The sequence below is a fragment of the Chelonoidis abingdonii genome, chromosome 2, assembly GCF_003597395.2.
Source record: "Chelonoidis abingdonii isolate Lonesome George chromosome 2, CheloAbing_2.0, whole genome shotgun sequence".
Taxonomy (NCBI): Eukaryota; Metazoa; Chordata; order Testudines; family Testudinidae; genus Chelonoidis; species Chelonoidis abingdonii.
This window is the reverse complement of record NC_133770.1, coordinates 129,682,605-129,700,273: the sequence shown is the minus strand read 5'-3', so window position 1 is coordinate 129,700,273 and position 17,669 is coordinate 129,682,605. Positions and strand designations below refer to the sequence as shown.

Sequence of the window (17,669 nt, the reverse complement as noted above, 5' to 3'; positions counted from 1 at the left end):
TGTACCATTATCTCCAATGATCTTGTTCCAGTCACTAGTATGACTTTCTGATATTCAGCATAAGCTGTAATATTATACAACATAAGATGTCATATTATACATTCATGAAGCTTTTTGTCTTATACCTCAGGCTACTGAATTGGCTAACCCAGTCACATGGCTGGATGCTGGAGCCCAGGTGTTCTACTCTTTCTCCCTTGCCTTCGGAGGCCTCATCGCCTTCTCTAGTTACAATTCCATTCAGTAAGTAGCAAGCATAAAAAATACAATTTGATATCAGTATTTCATTATTTGAGATAAAGTGTTGCAGTTAGATTCTGCCCTTTAATTGCATAATTATTTAGGGCTGGATAGTTCTCAGCCCCAAAAGTTGAGAAAGCTCAGACCGAGTACATCTTCTTTGGAGGGATAAAAGAGTACAACTTCAACCCCCTTTTCTCTACATCCTTTGAAAACACTTGTTCTTTTCTCATATCCTAGCAGAGCACACCAATGCCCTATAATACTAATGAATTCAGCATATTAAAGCTGTATGATGTGAGTCACTACATACTGAATGTCTCTTCCCTCTTTCCCTCCCTCACCCTTTGGAGCAAAGCTATAAAGTAGGGGAGGAAATGGCAAAATAGGCAGTCTGTGGGAACTTGTTTTTTTCAGAACTCATCATGCCATGGGGTCCAGAAGCAGTGTAGAGTCAAAAGGCTCCTGGATAGATAGCCAGAGTCTCTGTAGGGCTCAACAACTCTGTAAATTTAAGGAGCAGAATCCAAATAAAGTCTGCAGCTGGGTAATCTCTGCTCCCTAAATAAGACAATTCCAAAGAAATTCCCTCTTTGGGCAGTTCATGGCATTTCACATACTAAACCTGAGTTTTCTCCACACATAGTGGACAATAACAATGAGGAGTCCAGTGGCACCTTAAAAATTAACATATATTTGGGCATAAGCTTTTGTGGGTAAAAAACGTACTTCTTCAGATGCATGGAGTAAAAATTGCAGAGGAAAATTCCTTTCCGACCCCAAATATGGCGATCAGTTAAACCCTGAGCATGTGGGCAAGACTCGTCAGCCAGCACCCAGGAAAGAATTCTCTGTAGTAACTCAGATCCCACCCCATCTAACATCCCATCACAGACCACTGGACATACTTACCTGCTTATAATCAAAGATCAATTGCCAAATTAATTGTCAATATTAGGCTATCCCCTCATACCATCCCCTCCATAAACTTATCAAGCTTAGTCTTGAAGCCAGATATGTCTTTTTGACCCGCTACCTCCCCTTGGAAGGCGTATGTTCCAGAACTTCACTCCTCAATGATTAGAAAACTCATCTAATTTTCAAGTCTAAACTTTCCTAGTTCAGTTTATATCCATTTCTTGGTGTCCACGTTGGTTACTAAGCTTAAATAATTCTTCTTCCTCCCTGATATTTAATTCCCTCTGAATATATTTATAAGAGCAATCATATCTCCCCTCAGCCTTCTTTTGGTTGGCTAAACAGCAAACTCTTTCAGTCTCCTTTCATTAAGACAGGTTTTCATTCCTCTTGATCTCCTAGTAGCCCTTCTCTGTACCTGTTCCAGTTTGAATTTATCTTCTTAAACATGGGAGACCAGAACTTGGGCACGCAGTATTCCAGATGAGTCTTCACCAAGTGCCTTGTATTATAACGCTTACTATTACCTCCTTTATCTTTTACTGGAAATACCTACGCCTGATGCATCCTAACCACATTAGCTTTTTTTAAACAAGCCATATCACATTGGCGGCTTTTCATAGTCATCCTGTGTCAACCAATTTACTCCAAGATCTTCTCCTCCTCTGTCCACTTCAACTGATGTTCCCAATTTTCATCAAATTCTTGTTATTTAATCCCTACAAATGCATGACCTTGGCACTTTTTCACTTTAAATTTTCATCCTATTACTATTACTCAGTTTACAAGTCATCCATATCTCTGTATGACATCCTGCGTCCTTATCTCTGTGTTAGCAATACTCCCGCTTGTGTTATCCGCCAAACTGATTACCACATTCCCACTTTTTTGTGCCAAGGTCTAGTAATAAAGAGATTAAATAAGATTGGTCCCAAAACCAATCCCTGAGGAACTTCACTAGTAACTCTTTCAGCCTGACGTTCACCTTCAGCTACCCATCGTAGTCTCCCTCTTTAACTTGTTCCTTTCCACCTTCAATTTTCATATTGATCACCATCTTTTTCCCAATTTAGCTAATTATTCCCCTGTGGAACCGTTATTCAATGCCTTCATGAAATTGAGGTAAATTAGATCCGACTGGCATTTCCTTTGTCTAGAAAAGTCTGTTACCCTCTCAAAGAAGGAGATCCGCGTTGGGTTTGACATGATTTATTCTTTTGTAAAACCTATGTTGCATTTTGTCCCAATTACCCTTGACCTCAATGTCCTTAACTACTTTCTCCTTTTCAATTTTTTCCAAGACCTTGTATACTACAGATGTTAACTAACAGTTATAGTTACTCGGATCACTTTTTTCCCCTTTTCTTTAAAAATAGGAAACTATGTTAGCACTTCTTCAGTCATACGGTTACACCCCTGCGTTTATTGATTCATTAAAAATTCTTGCTAATGGTCAGTTTTCATGTGCCAATTCTTTTTAATATTCTTTGATGAGATTTTCTGGGCCTCTGATTTCATCCCATTAAGCTATTCATGTTTTAGCTTTCTACCTTGGATTGTAGTATATCTATCTCCATATCCTCATTCCCATTTGTCATTCCTTACCATTTATCCCTACGCTTCCCATTAAAGACTGAGGCAAAGTATTTGTTTAGATATTGGCCATGGCTAGATTATCCTTAATCTTCACTCCATCTCAGTGTTTAACGGTCCCACTTCTTCTTTCTTTGTTTTCTTCTTATTTATTGGGCTATTAGATCTTTTTACTATTGGTTTTAATTCCCTTGCAAGGTTCCAACTCTACATGGCTTTTGGCTTTCTCACTTTATCCCTACATGTTCTGACCTCAATAAGGTAGCTTTCCTTGCTAATCCCTCCCATTCTTGCCACTTCTTGTAGCTTTCTGCCTTTTTCTTAATCACCTCTTCTGAGATCTGCTCATCCAGCTTGGTCTACACTCCTGTCTCTTGAATTTTTTCCTCTTTCTTTGGGATGGCAGGCTTCTGAATAGTTTCTGCACTTTTGACTGAAGTAATTCCAGGCCTCCTCTTGCCTTAGATACACAAATTCTTTCAATCCAATTCACTTCCCTAACTAATTTCCTTATCTTTTAAGTTAGCCCTTTTGAAATCAAAACCCTCCCCTAGTCCAGATCTATTTTTTGTTTATCCTTCCATCTAGATGAACTGAATTAGCTTCACGATCACTCGAACCAAGGTGTCCCTACAACCATGTCTTCTATGAGGTACTCACTACTCACCAAAACAAATCTAAATGGCATCCCTCTTGTTGGTTCAGCAACTATTTTGGTGAGGAACTTCCATCGCTATCACATCCAGAAAAATCTGATCCCTATTATTATTACTAGCACTTGTTCTCCAGTCTCATATCTGGGAAGTTAAGTTCTCCCCATGATCACACAATTCCCATTAAGTTATTTTACTTCATAAAAACATTAAAGAGTCTCTGTCCATTATCCAAATTGGCATCCCAGCGGTCTGTAGCACACCCCAAGCACTATCCAGGGGAGGTCTCTAGTAGCTTTCTTTCCCAATGTGATTTTTGCCCAGACAGACTCTGTTCTTATCCATTCCATCACTTCTTATTTCTTTACAGTTTACCTCATCATGATTATAATGCTACCTCCATCACTTTTGCCTTTATTTCTGTCTTTCCTAAACAGCAAATATAACCTTCAATACCTGCTATCCAGTCATATCTACTATCCACCATGTTCTGTTTATCCCTATAATATCTGGTTTCACTTCCTGCACGTAGCTTCTAGTTCCTCCATTTTGTTTCCCTAGGCTCTCTCATATAGTGTACAAACATTCTTATTTTTGCTGTTGGCTTTCACTACATTTTACCGATTAGGCACAGATATTCTACCACCAGTATCACTTATTAGACTGGTATCTACACTTACCCTTTCCTTCCTTATGTCTATTCTCCTATCCATGACTGTATCCTTTCTTCCTTTGTTTTCTTCTCTCTCAATGGTTAAATTCGGCATGGAGTTACTGGACATCTCCCAATATTCTCCCCAAAATTCCTGGTTTAAGCTCTCTTAATCAGTTGTGGCCAGCGTCCATCTAGAAGTCTATTTCCCTCCCTTACTCAGATGAAGTCCATCCCGAGGAGAACAGTCCTCTGTCCATGAAATGCTTTCCAGGTGGCTATACATTTACCAAAAGGCTTCAGGTCCATCCATCCCATATCTTTAGCCACCCGGCAGACAGCACACCCTTCTTTCTTCTGGATCATCTCTAGTTACAAGCGTGTCTATCTTCTCAGTAAGGAGTCCCCCAGTCACGTAGACCTGCCTTTTTCTGGTGACAGTGCGATTCTCCGCGTCTATTCCCCTGTCCCTCTGCTTCAAGTCCTCTCCAATTTCTATTGTCCCTTGCAATCCCACCGCAACCCATCCCTATCCCTCTAATTTCCATCCTGGGACTCATATTTTGGTGTTATGTTCCATTGCTTCTTCACCCTCTTCCTATGGGACTAGCTGCCTCTTTCTCTTCTTCCTTGCGCTTCTCACTTTCAGTGACCACCTGCTGTGGCCCCCTTCTTCATTTTTCCCAACTCTTGCAAACCTGTTCTGAGTTTTATTTCTGCCTTCACTGGCACCCGGTCTTTTCCTTCTGCCTGGTTCTCTTAGTCCATGCTTCCACCGTTCCACTTTCCTCACCCAGCAGTCTCCCCTCAGAATTCTTTGGTCCTGCTTCCATCTGCAAGTCTGAGCTTTTCCCTTCAGCAGCATGTCTTTGCTCCATCATCCGCTTGAACCCCCTTCTAAACTCAACCAGAGTTTCCACCTGCATCTCCAGTCCTCGGATCTTTTCTTCCATCAGCTCTATCAGGTGGCACTTCATGCAGACGAAACTCTTTTCAGGTACTCCCTCCAGGATCATGTACATGTTGCAACTTCCACATCCAGTCATCCTCATTGTGTCTGTCACTGTTGCCTCTGTATCGGTCATAGCCTTCCCACCTAAAACCTGTTATTCCAGGAAACACAAACCAAAGCAAACCACCACCACCTACAGCAAACCAACCCCCCAACAGGCACCAGAACACCACTCCCTCCCTGGCAGAACACCACTCCCTCCCTTCACTAGCCTGTCAATTCCTCTGCCTAGTCCCGCAAACTCCCCCTGTTAACTCCCACTAAAACTCCCCTGTTTACAGCTCTGTTTGCTGGCTCCTGTGCCGCTGCAACTGTCTATGCTGCTGCCTGACTGTCTGGCTACCTTTATAGGACCCCTACGCAGAGAAGCCCCGCCCCCAATAAGAACTCAGCTTCTCTCCCAGTATACTGCCCCTACCAGCCTCCACACATATAAACTACAAAATACAATACACAAAATACAAAAACCTTCTCCTCCAACAGAACTCTCACTGAAACTCCCCTGTTTACAGCTTTGTTTGCTGATTCCTGTGACACTGCAGCTGCCTATGCTCCCTTCTAATCAGGACATTTCAAGGTGGCTCAGCTCTCTGTGATATCCCAAGCAAGCCAGTCTTCCTAACAACCAGTGCCTGTATGTTGCTTTCTCTCCAAGGGCTATGAATTGTGTACTGCCAGCAGTTACAGGTTATCTCACAGCTTTTTCTCAACAAGAACATTTATTCTTAAAGTAAAAGCATATAGAGAAGACATAACAAAACAATAAACAGATTTAAACACACTAAATTTATCAGGTGTTTGTTTTCTGGATGAGAAAGTAGTCCCTGAGTCAGTTTAAACCCAGTCTTTCTATATCAAAAATCCCTTTCTTTGTCTCTTGGTCTCTGAGAAACCCAGTTTGAACCAGAATATGCAAGCCTACCAGGGAGTGATACCTCTCTGGAGGTGTTTACAGAATGATTCACTTTAATCACTCCCACTGTTTTGGTTCATGGAGGAGCTGTGATACCCCTCTCCCTTGGAGTTGCATATAATTTACGGCCCACAGTGATACGTAAACATAACACAATATGGTCCTCAAAGGGTTGCAATATCAGTCACAGTGTATATGATGCATCTTGCCTTATTTGAGCACATTATTCTGGATGTGAATCATAGAATATTAAGGTTGGAGGGGATCTCAGGAGGTCATCTAGTCTAGCCCCCTGCTCAAAGCAGGACCAATCCCCAGATTTTTACCCTAGTTCCCCAAATGGCCCCCTCAAGAATTGAACTCATGACTCTGGGTTTAGTAGGCCTATGCTCAAACTACTGAGCTATCCCTCCCTGAATGCACAGAACTTCTCATTGTTTCATGATTCTTGTGAGTATCTCTCAGCCAAGGCAAAGTTTTCAAATACAGGTGAAATACACCTCAAAAATGGAGATGTGCTCTTTGTGTAAGCTTTCATTTACACACACAGACAACTGGCATTTGAGGCCCTCAGGGCCTCTAGCTGCAGAGCCCCAATGATCTGGGGGGATAGATACAAGTCAAGGATAATTTAAAAAAAAAAAGTTTCTAGCTTTGTTTATTGTATAGAAAACCTTAAAGCAAATATAAGCTATGCAAGAGTTCTTGATTTGTAAGGGGTAAAATATAAACTGGCCACTAGGGCTGACACTCTGTCACAGTGATTAGGAAAAGTCACATTATTCCTATCCTTTTCCCCTTCCCCCAACAAAACCATCTTGCAAGGATGGGAATGAGAACAATACTCTTACATTCTATATTCTTATATTAACATAACACAAGAACTAGGCGTCACCAAATGAAATTAATGGGAAACAGGTTTAAAACAAACAAAAGGAAGTATTTCTTCACACAATGCACAGACACCCTTTGGAACTCTTTGCCAGAGGATGTTATGAAGTCCAAGACTGTAACAGGGTTCAAAAAAAACTAGATAAGTTCATGTTGGATAGGTCCATTGATGGCTATTTGCCAGGATGGTGTCCCTAGCCTCTGTTTGCCAGAAGCTGGGAACTTGACGATTATCTGTTCTTTCCCTCTGGGGCAACTGGCATTGGCCACTATCGGAAGACAGGATATTGGGCTAGGTGGAGCTTTGGTCTGACCCAGTATGGCCGTTCTTATTCTAATTCATCCTCTGACACATAATAATTTAACTTAATTACAACTTTATTTCTTCAAGTATAACTTTTGCATGTGATTGATTAATTTTAACTGTTTTGAAAATTTGATGTAGCTGTGTTATTCCTTCAGTCTAACTAAATACAAAAAAAACTGAGCAATGTTAAAGTTTTTAAGCATACAGTTTTAAATTAATTTTATGTCAATCTAGTTAACAGATTTGTTTCTAAACTCTCAGAAAAATTTTTATATACATATAAATTAGTGTCCTGATCTGGTGATAATTCCAATAACCAATTTTTAATATAATATATAAAAAAATAAAAAAATTTATATACATATATACTGGTGAAAATTCATTGATGTTTCTGTCTTTTGATTTACAGCAACAACTGTGAGAAAGATGCTGTGATTATCTCTATAATCAATGGTCTCACATCCATTTATGCAGCAACTGTCATATACTCCATCATTGGGTTCAGGGCAACAGAGAGATATGATGACTGTTTCGACAGGTAAATTGTAATAAAACCTAATTATACAGACTTTTGTTTAGCATGAGTGGAAGCAGCCTGACTTTCCACACCATTAGTTCAGTTAGAATTATTCTGTTATTCATGTGAATAGCACTTGCTTGCACAAGGAGCCCTATGGACCAGTTACAGGATCTGGTCCCATACTGCTGACTGTAACTTAAAAAAAAAATCATGATCGTGTCCAAGATCAATAACTTTTGATCATCTGATTTTCTAAGATGTGTTTATTTAATTTTAAATGAAAAATAAATAAACCAAATGATGGTACCATAATGAGCGGCAGTTGTTTGACCTGTCCTCCTCTTCCACCTATAGGCACCCTAGCCTTGGAAGGTTCTGAACAGTGATGTTTAGGGAATTAAAACCATCCAGTCATTGATATTCCATTTTGTGAGATAATTTTGTCAATAGAGTTCTTTCAGAAATAGCTATTAAGGAGGCAATTCCCATTGGCACAGAGGTAGATCAAAACGGCAAAATACCCACCACTACCCATGAATACTGAAATAACTATAGTTTTACATGTAATGGGACAATTTACCACTGAATTCAGCAGAACTCTGTATTCTTACTGGGGCTGATCAAATAGTTCAATGAAAATATTTTTGCAGAAAATTGGGTTTTCCACCAAACTTTTTTTTATGTGTGTATGTGAAAAGGAATCTTTTTCCACTGAATTTTTATTTATTTATTTTTGTCAAAAAACTAAATGCTTGAAAACCAAAAACAAGTTAGCCAAAACCCAAGATATTTTGATTCAGATATCCTGCTATAGTTTGTCATGAGAGTTGTAGTTTGGTTTCCTCATGTCCCCATTCTCCTGTATAAACTAGGCTCCTCAGCCGGACTATATCTCCCATCATGCACCAAAGCTGGAGACTCCCATGATGCAACCATTTCTCTTCACCGTAAGGTGAGACCATGCTGCATCACAGGAGAGATAACCCATCCATAGAACCCAGGCTATAAAGGTGAATGGTAGCATGAGAAACCATAACTACAACTCTCATGAGACCCTGGCATAATTTCTGAATTGTAGAATTTCAGTTTTTGATTTTTTTTGAAAGAAAATTTGAACTTTTCCATGGAAGAGTTAGACAAAAATTTTTTTTTTAAAGTCCACATCCAACTATCTCTAAAGCTCACACTAGCAATGAATATGCCCCAGCTATTTTGTGGAACCAATTCTGCTGATACCTAGTTATGAAAGTAATTTCTTTAACTGTAAAAGTTAACATAATTTTGAATATATTTATATTCACTATTACCAGTAAGTATTGTAAAAAGAGTAATTAAAATCTTTATTTGACCTAAAATGTTTGCATAATAAATGCAAGAATAGCTGGTATACCCTATTATACACTTCTACATGACCCAAGTGGGAACAGGTGAGTAATTTTTGTTTGGTTTATTCGAGAAGGATTTAGATAATTTTTCTTTATCATAATTTAGGGACAGATTTTCGGCCCCGGGTCTCCAGATATCTGTGTGCAGATTTGAGTATGCACATACCAGTATGAGTACTTTGCGGGAGCAAACAATTTGGGGCACATCCTCAGCCAAGTAGCCAGACTGAGTAGTTGAGCTGGGCAATGATGCAATATGTTTAGAAAAAGGTGAGAATCATCTCCCCTCCTCGGGTATGTGGATTGGCTGTGCAGCTGCTCCACATAAGGTAATTCATGGCCAAAATAGCCCTTAAGACATCCTCACTGCAAAATGGAGAACCATAAGATCTGTACAGCATTTGATCCTCTGGACCTCTCCCAGACATCTGTGTCTTTCCCCAATCTTTCTCTGAATGATGCTGTGCAGAGAATTCCTATGAAGCTGGATTCCATGGAGCTGGAATCCAGTTGCCATCCTTGCATAGTAGGATGAGATTGGATCTGTAGAATGAGAAACCTATACAATCCATATGGGCTGGATTTACCACTTTGTGAGGAATTTTTAATGTGGTGGGGCCATCCCAGTTTACTAAGCTAGCCCCAAATTCAAATTTAGTACATGCCTTGTGGTGGGAGAATCTATTTGCTTCTCACTACGCTCAAATCTCTTGGTTCACTTGCATAACCATTGGGAAGCTGAGAATCAACTAAGAAATAAATATCACTATCAGATACATACCAGATTTTATCAATTAGTTAAAAAAGGACTATGACAGGGCGGGCAAACTTTTTGGCCTGAGGGTTGCATCGGGTTTCGTAAATTGTATGGAGGGCCGGTTAGGGGAGGGGGTTGTGGCCCAGCCCCAGCCTCCTATCTCCCCCCCACAGACTCCTGCCTCATCCAACCCCCCCTGTTCTCTGACAGACTCCTGCCCCATCCACACACAGCCGCTCCCTGTCCTCTGACCACCCCTGGACCCATGCCGCCCCATCCAATCCTTCCTCTCATTCCTGATGCCCCCCAAGGACCCCTGCCCCATCCAACCACCCCTTCTCCCTGTCTGCCCGCAGAACCCCTGCCCCTGACTGCCCCCCACCGCCCCATCCAACCCCCTCTCCTTCCTGACTGCCTTCCCTCGGACCCCCGCTCCAGCGAACCACCCCTTCTCCCTGTCTGCCCGCAGAACCCCTGCCCCTGACTGCCCCCCACCGCCCCATCCAACCCCCTCTCCTTCCTGACTGCACCCCCAGTACTCCTGCCCCCATTCAACCCCCTGTCCACCCCTGACTGCCCGACCCCTATCCACACCTCTTCCCCCTGACCACCATCCTGAACTCCCCTGCCCTCTATTCAACCCCCCCTACTCCCTGCCCCCTTACTGCACTGTCTGGAGCTGCCGCTGCCACCATGCAGCTCAGATCACTGGGTCAGGCTGAGCTCTGCAGCTGCGCTGCCCCAGGAGCTCACAGCCCTGCCGCCCATAGCATTGTGCTGGCGGCGGAGCAAGCGAGCTGAGGCTGTGGGGGAAAGCGGACAGCAGGGGATGGGCTGGGGGTGAGCCTTCTGGGCCAGGAGTTCAGGGGCTGGGCAGAACGGTCTTGCAGGCTGGATGTGGCCTGCGGACTGTAGTTTGCCCACCTCTGTCCTATGAGAAGTCATACATATGAAAAGCATCTGGGGATTATAGTGGATCACAGACTGAATGAGAGTCAATAGTGTGATTCAATTGTGAAGCATCATTTTGAAGTGTATTAACAGGAATGTTGTGTGTAAGATATTGGAGGTAATTGTCTCACTCTACTCAATACTGGTGAGGCCTCAGCTGGAGCACTGCATCCAGTTCTGGGCACCACAGTTTAGGAAAGATTTGGACAAATTGGAAGAGAGCAACAAAAATGATAAAGGTTTAGAAAACCTGAACTATGGTGAAAGGTCAAAAATACTGAGCATGTTTAGGCTTGAGAAAAGCAGAGTGAGAGGATACCTGAAAACAGCTTTCAACATGTTAAGGGACCTTACAAAGAGGATGGTGGTCAGTATGTGTGTTCACATGGTCATCGTGCTGGTCAGGGCGTCTTCACTGAATCTGGACTACTCTTCCAGCCTGACTGCAGCTGTGCACCTGCCAACTTCCTGAGTTGGTTTTCTGCCCCTGGTTTCAGGCTGATCTGACAGTGATGTCCTTGAAGCACTGTCAGCTAGAAAGTTTGTTTAGTTATTTACAATGACCAGGATGTAGGATGACTCACTTTTGCTTGATTTCACCTTCAAGTGGAAGAACTAACAACTCTAAACATGAGTTGATCTTTGTTGGGTTGAGGGAGGTCCTTTTTCCTGGTATTGGTTTCCTCTTAAAGGTACGGATCTTACAGTCCTCACACTACTCCTGCATGTCCTTGGGTCAGGTCCGCACAGTAAAACCCACCTATAGACATCCATCATAGTCTTTTTAGCTTTTAAGTGGCTGTAAGCATTGTGGTAGGCTTGGAGAACCATCTCAGCTCCTGGTGGAGGCAGTACAGCCTGGTCAATTTCTTCATTTGTCCTGGGATCCCAAGTGCTACATACCACTCTTCACCTCAGCTCCTATAAATGGATCCACTGTCTCAGCTTCCAGCTGTCTGGTGGCTTCCAGGATAACCTTTTGCACTCAATGCCAGAGAGCACTGTTATCCTGAAATATTTCTAACACTTCCATCATCTCTAAATCTTTATGGCATTTCTTTATGGCATTTCTGGCATAAATATAGATAGGCAGCCTTGAGGTCCAGCATTCCTCCAATCTTCTCAGTTTGGCAGAGTTCATGTATGTGATCTGTATATATAGTGATGTGAGCCGCTGTTAAGCAGCCCTTCTTAGTTATGGCTTTGTCCAGAGGCAGGAATTCTAGCTTGGAAGAGCTGTAGCATTTGTCATTCTACTCTGATACAATCATTTCTCAGCTGGCATATGCAATTGCCATCTCCTGTACATCCTGGTCCTAGTGGAAGACAGTGCCCAGTCCTTTGTTGCCAGTATCTGTATAAAGTTTGAAAATATGGATGTGTTCCAGGTAAACTAGTACTGGTGTTCCTACCATGGCAAACTTTAAGCACTCAAAGACCTCCTGACATTCCTCAGTCCAATCCATGAGACTCCTATTGGTCACTCTGCCCTTTAATCCTCATAATGGGGCATGTTGGTGAACCTAGCTTTGGCAAAGTCCTTTATGAAAGTCTTGTAGTATCTAACAAACTCTAGGCATGTATATAAAATGGTTGTCCACATCTTAACAACTCGGATCTTTTCTACGTCAGAGAAGATCCTATCTGCTCTTTCGTTATGATTGAGGTATGCCACTTTCTCCTTTAACAGGTGGTACTTTGAAGATTTAATCTTCAGCCCATATTGGATTAGTTTGGTGAACGCAACATCTAGATAGTTCATGTGACTTCCATAAACCTTTGACAATACAATGATGTCATCCAGGTACAGGACAATGCTCTATCAGTCACTGGAACATCTCCATCTCATTGCAAAGCCTGAATGGCATGCATGAAAATTCGCAGAATGTCATTGGCATAATAAATGCTATCATGCCTGGTCCTCTAGGGCAGTGGTCTCCAAAGTGGGGTGCGCAAGAGGATCCTTCAGGATGCACGACAGGAGGAGCGCCACTTTTTTTTTTTTCCTTTTGGCAGTTCGGCTGGGAGTCTGAGCAGCTTTTTTTTTTTCCCTTCCCTCGGCAGTTCGGCTACATTTGGACTACATTTCTGCAGTGAGGATAATTTATTGCCACATCATGCAGTATATTTTGATTCAAACCCCATAAAGGAAATACCTGAGAAAGGAAAACAGCTTCTAAGAATACAATTCTACTTGATAGTACAAAATGGTAAATTTCAGAAGTAAACTATTCATCATAAATCTGTTCTGTTGTCCTTTTGTTAATGATATGGTTAAGACAAAAGCTAGTGTGTCCTAATTTTCACACCCTCACTCATAGAATCATAGAATATCAGGGTTGGAAGGGACCTCAGGAGGTCATCTAGTCCAACTCCCTTCTCAAAGCAGGACCAATTCCCAACTAAATCATCCCAGCCAGGGCTTTGTCAAGCCTGACCTTAAAAACCTCTGCTGCTTATCACCTTACTCTAAGAACAGTCCCATTGCAATCAGTGATGCTACAAAACATAAGAGCTGAGTAAGGGGATCAGTATCTAATCCTCAATAAACAACAGTATGATAGTTTTGTACTCAATTTTGATTAAAATTAATTAGATAAATTTAAGAACTTATAAAAGGCCACCATAAATTCTTAAGATTTTTCTGTTTTTTTTTTAAACTAAACAAGAGGATCCTTCAGGGTGTGTGGCAGGAGGAGCACCACTGGAGCAGTGCCACTTTTTTTTTCCCCCTCCCTCGGCAGTTCGGCCGGGAGTCCGAGCGGCTTTTTTTTTTTTCTTCCCTGGAAAGTTCAGCTGGGAGCAGGGGGTATGAGCTCAAAAATTTTTTACTGATGGGGTGCACGAGCAAAAAAGTTTGGAGACCACTGCTCTAAGGCCATCTGTATCTGCCAACATCTGCTAGCCATATCATTAGGGAGGCAGATTGAAGAGCAGCTTTGTTGAGGAAGGGGAGGTGCATCTTTACGTGTAAATTGGTTGAGTTTCCAATAGTCCATGCAGAATTGGATTTTCATGCTTTCTCATGACTAGGATGATGCAGGCTGCCCAAGTGCTGTAACTTTCTTTGATAATGTCTGTGTCCTTCATTTCATTAAAGATCTCATTCATTGGTTCATACAAAGCCAGCAGATCTTTTTTCCATAATGTCTCCTGAACTGAGGCATGGAACACAATGGATGATTCAGTGCTGGATGTGGGTTGCATACACCCTGTTCCCTGGATCAGTTCCCTAGCCCTGGGTTCAGGCTGCATTTAGGTCTGCCCCTCCCTTTAGCAGCATGTGCTCTCTTTTTGACCTATGAGGGCTCTTCTTTGCACTCTGGCAGCCAGTTTACCCCAGAGTCAGTCAGGTGGCCTGTAGCCTGTACCCAGATGGGCAGGACTGCTCTGGAACAGCATTCCCCTCTCCAGTGAAAGAAGAGCTGGTAGCAGGAGGTCAGGAGTGGGATTTCCTCCTTGTCCTCTAGCCAGCTAGGGCTCTGAGAGCAGAGGGGCCAGCTGTCTTCTCTGCCTATCCCCTCCCTACTCAATCATTGGGGGTTGGGCTGACCCTTTCATAGTGACACATAGTAGGGCCCCCCACATTAGCATTTGTACCTGCAAAACTCAGTGAGCTTCCTGGCTCTCAGTCATGTACACAGACAACTAGACAAATACAACACCTTTCTTTATTGTGTCTTCTTTATGACTATGAGACATGGAATTAATGATAATTTATTTGATGATGAATATGAAATCTAGGTTGCTTATATACAAACATTAATTTCCAATTATTTATATTTCACTTTTACAGAAATATTCTTACCCTGACAAATGCTTTCGATTTGCCAGAAGGTAATGTAACCCAGGAAAACTTCGAACAGATGCAGAAGTGGTGTAACATGACTGATCCAGGGACTTTTGTAGGCCTTACATTTGAGACTTGTAACCTCGAAAGTTTCTTAACTGAAGTAAGTTGACACTATAGGTGAGCTGGTAACATACCTGATATTTAAGTTTCTTAACGCTTTCCATTATAAAGGATTTGTGCAACCTTTTCTATGGTTCTATTCCGTTTACAGCATGATTTTGATATTTGGTAGAAGGAATGCCCTTGGACTAAGGAAGTGCTTTTTCTTTGGCTCATGAAAATCCACTCAGCTTTCGCTGAGCTATAAAGTGTTAAACATTATTTCCCTCCTCTCACTTTCATTCCTCAGGAAACTTTTGGCAGCCAGCCAGAATAATAACTAAACCCACAAATATTCTAAGCCCAGGTTCACTGTACTGTTAAAGTTGTGGCAGACAACACCACACTTGAAAAGCCTATGAGCTGCCGGAGTAGCAATAGTGGGAGAAAAGAAAGAAAGACTGGATTTCCAGCTTGGACCCAAAACATGGCTCATGTCTTCCTCTATGGAACAATGTGGAGCAGGATTTCCCTCAGCTCCCAACGTGAGGAGAGAGAATTGGGCCAAGTTCCCCACTCCAACCAACCACAGGGAACCCTGGACCCATCGAGCCACACTCTGGGACAACAACCTTCTCCTGCTTCCAGCTAACCCTGTAATTCAGTTAGTTGCAGACAGTGCTGCCATGCTAAAGGTTTAGGTTTCAAACCCTGCTGATGATCGGTTGGTGGGAAGTGGTTGTTACAGTTGTATATAACAGAATTTTATTTTTACTTTTCTCTTTTAGAAAAGTTAGGAAAATATATATGAAAAAAAACTTTGAGGTAACTATTTAGGTTGCAAAAGACAAGCACTCAAAAGTTAGGGAATGTCAGATTTACAGTTCTCTGGACATCTTAATTTAGACCCTTTGTATATATGCATTAGGATACTGTCTTTAATTTCATGATCATGTACTATATTTTTGACAGGATTTTCACAACTATATTTTCCTTATTCAGTGCACAGGATGGCTGCACAAATTGGGGAAATCAAGATTGCTCTTGCGTTTGTAAATCTGATATTTTCAGGCTTTTGAGTGCTTGACTTTGCAAACTAAATAACATTTAACATATATTTAAAAACTGTGAGTATTTTTAAAAGTTTGTATTTGGGTTTATTGCCCATGAAATAGGAGTGGTTTCAGAGCATAATTCAAACTGTCTTACTGAATTGCAATGTGTAAACTGCACTTCTAGTTATAGTGATGCTCTGTTTAGGATTGATGTTATTCTATGAAAAAGTGAGTTCACAAAAAGAGTCTAAAGACTGCCTCCAACTAAATTAGCTTGTTGGGCTTGTTATAATCTGATATAATGCCTCCATCTGCACAGTGGCTTGTTACCGAAGTCCTTTTCGACCAGAACTCCCAGTGTTTTCAGTGAGCATTCTATTTACAGCACAGTTGTGGGACAGTGATAAGGAGGAAACTATAGGGAAAAAATTGGTTACATAGTTTGATTATATTTTATGTTATTGCCATTCTGGAAACATTATCTCAGTAATAGACTTTATATATGTTACAGTAAACATAATGTGGAATTAGGGTTGATTTATGAAAATAAATAGAAAAGTATAACTATAGTACAGTATAATTCATTACCATCTACAGTATACATGGAAGTATTTTTAAAAGCTAAATAGTATCAGTTGCTTCTAAATTTTGAGTCTGCTGTCATTTCTCTACAGGGAGTTGAAGGAACTGGCTTGGCTTTTATAGTCTTCACTGAAGCTATCACCAAAATGCCTGTCTCACCTTTGTGGTCTATTCTCTTCTTTATCATGCTGCTCTGCTTAGGCTTGTCATCTATGTTTGGAAACATGGAAGGTGTTCTTGTACCTTTGCAAGATCTTAATATCATACCTAAAAAATGGCCTAAGGAACTTCTTACAGGTAGATATTATATGGCTCTTCAGTATCTATTATCTTTAAAGAAATTTGGAATTGTCTTCAGTCTTAAAATTAGTTAGAAGTGAACATTTCTGATTAGTCTCTATGCTTTACTCTATGCCTAAAATATTTGACTTTGCTCTTTATTTACAGGTTTGATTTGTGCAGCATCTTATTTGCTTGCCTTTATTTTTGTGCTGAATTCTGGTAACTATTGGCTGGCACTATTTGACAGTTTTGCTGGATCCATTCCCTTGCTGATAATTGCTTTTTGCGAGATGTTTTCAGTCGTCTACATTTATGGGATAGACAGGTATGAAATAAACATAGGCTTAAGTGTTGTAGAAACTATGCATGAATGAATGAAGACCATAGCTGCAATCTTACTATACCCCAGTGCATGTCTGCTCTCTAATGGAATTCACAGGAATTACACAAACATAATTTAGCCTTTGTAATATAATCTTTTTTTAAAAACTCTCTCAACGAACAGAGAAAAATATCTGTTAAGATTTAATGTTCTTGATTTATATGTAGATTAAAGCTACTCAGCTTTTCTGCCAACAGGTAATAGTAATCCGTAACTGATAACTGACTACACACCTAAAACAGAAACTAAATAATTTTCAGAAGGATTGCACGAGAATAATATACTTAGCCAGTGTTCAAGAGTATCAGACAGTGTAATGCAAATATGCAATAATTGGTTCGTGTGAATCTTAAGTGTGGTGCCTACGGTTATGCTAAACCATCAGTAGAAATATACCTGTATTTTAAAGTATTGATTCATTGTAAATACACTTAGACTTCTTTACTTCTTAACTTTCTGATTTAGTTAATTATTTCCGGTAATAATGATGAGATGATAGCAGCGATTGAGGTGTCAGAAGATGATGGTTCTGGAGCAAATTGATAATTTATAAAGCAGTAACTCATAGACTCATAGACTCTAGGACTGGAAGGGACCTCGAGAGGTCATCGAGTCCAGTCCCCTGCCCTCATGGCAGGACCAAATACTGTCTAGAACATCCCTGATAGACATTTATCTAACCTA

At 41.1% G+C, this 17,669-nt stretch overlaps 1 protein-coding gene across 1 annotated transcript in view; it reads left to right on the top strand.

Moving 5' to 3' along the window:
- LOC116817009 (sodium-dependent neutral amino acid transporter B(0)AT1) overlaps positions 1-17,669 on the top strand; it is an 81,554-nt gene that overhangs the window by 36,674 nt on the left and 27,211 nt on the right. The window contains exons 6-10 of the mRNA XM_032766725.1: positions 131-243; positions 7,589-7,717; positions 14,589-14,745; positions 16,414-16,618; positions 16,769-16,928. Coding sequence (XP_032622616.1) covers positions 131-243; positions 7,589-7,717; positions 14,589-14,745; positions 16,414-16,618; positions 16,769-16,928 — 764 coding nt within the window. The remainder of the gene's footprint in view (positions 1-130; positions 244-7,588; positions 7,718-14,588; positions 14,746-16,413; positions 16,619-16,768; positions 16,929-17,669) is intronic.